Source organism: Austrofundulus limnaeus, unplaced genomic scaffold (assembly GCF_001266775.1).
Source record: "Austrofundulus limnaeus strain Quisiro unplaced genomic scaffold, Austrofundulus_limnaeus-1.0 Scaffold41, whole genome shotgun sequence".
NCBI classification, from domain to species: Eukaryota; Metazoa; Chordata; class Actinopteri; order Cyprinodontiformes; family Rivulidae; genus Austrofundulus; species Austrofundulus limnaeus.
Genome location: NW_013952443.1, coordinates 2,757,416 through 2,762,209, shown reverse-complemented (window position 1 = coordinate 2,762,209; position 4,794 = coordinate 2,757,416). Strand labels below are relative to the sequence as shown.

At 39.1% G+C, this 4,794-nt stretch overlaps 1 protein-coding gene across 4 annotated transcripts in view; it reads right to left on the bottom strand.

The window, feature by feature from the left end:
• The window catches only part of pde4ba (phosphodiesterase 4B, cAMP-specific a), a 177,470-nt gene that overhangs the window by 19,741 nt on the left and 152,935 nt on the right, over nucleotides 1-4,794 (bottom strand). For all 4 annotated transcript variants that reach the window (XM_014007383.1, XM_014007384.1, XM_014007385.1 and 1 more), the window contains one exon: nucleotides 1,264-1,376. In XM_014007383.1, coding sequence (XP_013862837.1) covers nucleotides 1,264-1,376 — 113 coding nt within the window. The remainder of the gene's footprint in view (nucleotides 1-1,263; nucleotides 1,377-4,794) is intronic.

The window sequence follows — 4,794 nt, the reverse complement described above, 5'->3', positions numbered from 1 at the left end:
TGATTGAAGCGCGTCCACCATAGACTTTGTATGTAAACCTGAGGCTCTTGATGCTGAAATCAGGTTTGGTGTGAACGCACCATTAGTGTTACAGGGCCTTTAGTTACAATTTTCAGTCACAACTTGTTTATTAGTAAAAATCAAGAAACTACTAATATTTGAGGTGAGAATCTTGGAAAAGTCTCAATTCAAAGCTGAATTCTGACATTAATTCAGCACCAATCCAAGAAAGCGTGTCCCTGAAACATTCTYGTTTAGAGGAAACTTTTTTTAAAATAAAGTTATTTAGCATAAGATGAATTTAGAATAGGATGAATACAAGAAGCCAGACATACWGTACACTTACACATAAGAATTCTTGAAATCAAAAATATTTTAACTGTTGGAAGTAATTTTGATTATGATAATAATAATAATACTTTGAAAATGTTACAGTCACAATGTAGTCTGATATTATTTAACCAGGCAAATCCCACTAAGATCACAGATTGCTTTTTTCAAAGAGAGGCCTGAGCCTGAAGGCAACCTAACCTGCGTGTTTTTAAACTGTGGGAGGAAACCGGAGCACCCRGAGAAAACCCACGCAAACACAAGGAGAACATGTAAACTCCACACAGGTCCGAACTGAGTATTGAACCTAGAACCTTCTTGTTGTCAGGCTTCAGTRATAACCACTGAGCCGTCATGCTGCCATAAATAATTTACAGAAAGTAAATGATAAAATTCAGATGAACTTTCACAATTGTCAAATAAACATCTCAATGTAAAAAGTGTTAAACCTTTAGGTCAGATATCAGTTTGCATCATAATCCACCAATAAAAAAAAGTTAGGAGCCTTTTAAAGATGCAGGAAATAAACCCTGATGCACACGATCAGTGATGCAGAYGAGTCAGTGAACAGTGAATGCATGATTGGCAGAAAACATGAAACATAAACTACAACAGTTTGCACAAATTGAATTAAAACAGATTGTGTCGTTTTAGAAAACATTAGCTAGCAGGGATTGCTGTAGTCATGTCTGACCTCAATGTGCTCAACAGATTGAGTCCTGATGAAAATCTGATGACCTTGCTTGGGTCACGTTAATGTCAGCTGTGGTGTCTTAGGATTTATTCAGATTTAACAATCCCTCAAAGGACAGATGTGTTTCTCTAAGAGCACCAAGCTGTTTGTGCACCAATAAATAAATAAATCACTTATTTAACTGAACAGTAAAGAGGTACGTAGCAACATAAAATGTGTGACCTCTTGGCCTTTCTTACCTTGTTGGAGGCCATGTCGCTGACAGACCTGTAYGTCTGGATGGTCTCCAGCTGGTCCAGACACCAGTCCAACTCTTCCATCGTCTCCATTGCCAGCTTTTGGTACGCCTCATCTGTCAAACACCCGGCACACAGAGACACACTGTCAGAACAGGCGGTGCACACGGAGCCTGACTGCCCAGCAGCTTTCAGGCAACATCCACCCAGAGGTCCTGCTGGAGCCTTCTGCTGAGGCTGCTGCTGCTGAAGGGAGGGAAGCTTTGCGGCGGCATGCGGCTGCAGCGCTCCTTCATCATGAGGAGGGATCGTTGTGGTGAGCTGCTGGGGCCTGCAGCTGTCAGAGAGGAGGAAAGCTCTGACCTGACCTCCGCTCTGTCTGTCATGCATTAAACTTTTTTTTAGTGCACATGCGTGTGACCCCCCCCCCCACACACACACACACACACTTTCACCAATCTCAGATCCTTAACTAATTTACATAATACCCCCACCCACACAGACACACACTACAGGAAACGAGATACCTCCAACCTTTTCCATTGCCACACACAAACACATTCTACACGTGCACAAACAAATTACGCTCAGTGAACACATACATACAATTAAAACAGGAAACAAGGTAATAAACTGTTTAAAATTGGCTGAAAAGTAGATTTTTTTGCTGTTTTCTTGAGGATTTAACAGTTGTGTCTGCAGCGCTCCACATGACAGAGAAACAGGATGTTACAAACAGCTGCACTGAAGCGTGTGTGTTAGATTTAAACACAAGGGTGAAGGTTCAACCACAACAAAGACATAAGCAAAATCAAACCTGAATTATTTACAGGCATAATTTGTGGTATTTTAATTTGTTTAACGKAACCATTTTTTAACTTTGAGTACCTTTCTAACTTTTATCAGCAACAAGTGTTGTTTAAATGTATGTTTTGTGTTTGATGTGAAAATTCAAGTCTAAATGTCAAAAACCAGCTCACACCATGTCTAATACCTGAGTGTAGTGTGGCCTCCATAATGTTACATGAAAAATCTAAATGGAAACCAACTTTACTAAACCAAATAATAATAATAATAATAAAATAAAAAAAATAAAAAACAGAAAAAAATCAGGTAGCTCAACAAATAGAGATGCCTGAAATTTTATAATGACAAGTGCAAGAAGACAAATGAAGCATGTCACAACAATCACTGAATGTTTCTTACAGTAAATAAAGTTATTATTTTAGGCTTAATGTAAAGCTGTTTTTACAGAACTGCAACTGCATGTCAAGGTTGGAGATTCGGTTTGAAAACTGAAGTGGATTAGCAGTGAGTTGTCCTGGTGTTTATGCTCTGGGTCTCCTAGTTGCAGAGCATAACATGGCAGCCGGGCTGCACTGTGGCGACCTTAACGCAGCCACGTAGAATGTGTCCCCTGCTCTGATCTCCTCGCCATCAAAGACATGAGCCTGTTTGCTCTTCCAAACACGAGAGGCACCTTGGCACTGTGCCTGCTGCCCTCCCTCACTCTGATGAGAGGAGGGAGAGAAAAAAGAAGTGTGTGTCTGTGTGTGTGTGTTTAGTTTATGACCAAAAGCTTCTGATGTGAAAATGGTTTACATCTAATTGAAATGTTGCTTTCCAGTATTTAACATCTTTGAGGAAAATTATGAAAATTAGTTGTTTTGGATAACCTGAAATGGCTTATGGGTTTAGAAATTCAACACCTAAAACTACTCGTACTACTAAGCTTTGTGGGTCGTCATAGGGTTGGGAGATATGGCTGAAAAATGCATCACTAAATAAGTGTTATTGATTAGTATTTTTGTTTTAGCTATTTGAAATAAGGACCAGGAGACAAAAAGCAGATTGATCCTCCAAACTGGTGACCTTTCCACTTTTATCCACAATTTCCTCTCGAGCTGTTGAACTCCTTTTCTCTTTTCACACCACGTCGTTCACTTTTATTTTGAAGCAGTTATGAGGCACTGTGGTGAAACATGAAACTATTGTGYGTGTTACTCAACAGGTTGTTGCTAGCTAACCAAAGAGTGAGGGGGYTTAGCTGATGCTACCAACCTTGCTGAGCCACAAGAAGTCGAGGGGCTGAAGCCTTTMCTCTGCCTACATCCCCCAGAATGCAGTGCGGTTCTGGATTTCAGTTCAGCGAAGTCATYGGCATTCTATTGGACAAATTTTCTATTGCTATTAATCATGTGTCTAATGCGATATATAGTTATTGATTTATTGCCCACTCCTAGTCCTCACATTTTCTAGATTAGTTCCAGAGTGACCTAATTGTGACACTTATGTAACAGTGTTACTGTGAACCCTAATAATTACAATAATAAACATATTTTCCACCGAACCTAGTTGAACAAAAAAGTGTATATTTAAAACAGTTAAGTTCCTTTTTTAATTTATGTTTTCATAACAGCAGAAGATATTAAGTCTGAATAGAAACAGAAATAAACTGCTGTGAATTTCGATCATTACATTTTAAACTAAAACTATAGGGATGTTAATTGTGTTGAATTCCAACAACTGCACACGGTCTAGTACAGCTACCTTTACAGAGACTTTGCATTGACTTCCATTAATTTCTACAGTCCTTACCCAAAACCTAACCTAAACTCAATACCTTAGTCCTAAACTGAAACCCTGACCCACCATTGTAATTCCCCCCTATGAAGACTACGCTGAGATCTCCACAAGTACCAGTTGGTCCCCACAAGTAAGTACATATGCTAAAAATTGTCCCCATATAGTACGGAATACCACAAATAATTTTAGACTATATTTTGAAGTAGTTGTAATATTTTGAATTGTACTTTTTCTTCAAAAATCAAACAAAAAAAACTGCAACATTTAATCTATGCGGCAAAAAGATCTGATTTAGTTGCACATAATGATCAAACTTATGGTTTTAAAATAAAAAAATTTAGCAGTTACTGGCACAACGTCTCTGATTTTGGTCGACAAATACATTTTTTCATACCTTTTTAGAAAACTATTGGTTGCAGTTCATCCTCAAGTAGTCTAAGGCAGTGGTTCCCAAACTTTTCACCACAAAATACCAGCAGCAGAGACCTGTGGCCCCAGCTGTTGTCGGTTGATAAACATTATTTTCACGTCAAATAAACAAGAGCATAGTAAAATTATTTATTACGCTATTTTTGTCCATTTTAAGTACACTAGTCTTATTATTTTGTAACAACAAAGGCAAAAAAATTGTTCTTAGCTGTCATTTTTTTGTGTAATTATTTCAAAATATTTTTAAGGACCCCACCTTGATGTTTCAGGACCCCACTGTGGGTCCCGACCCCAACTTTGGGAACCACTGGTCTAAGGAATAGCATTAGAAGCCAATACTCTAACCCCCCCCCACCGGCACACACACATGCATGATGACAGAGGAGGGGATTTCCACACCCTCCAGCCTGACACAAGGACCTTTCTGATCAACGCTCAGACCCAGTGAGTGTCCCACTGAGACAGACAGGAAACACACACACACACACACACACACACACACACACACACACACACACA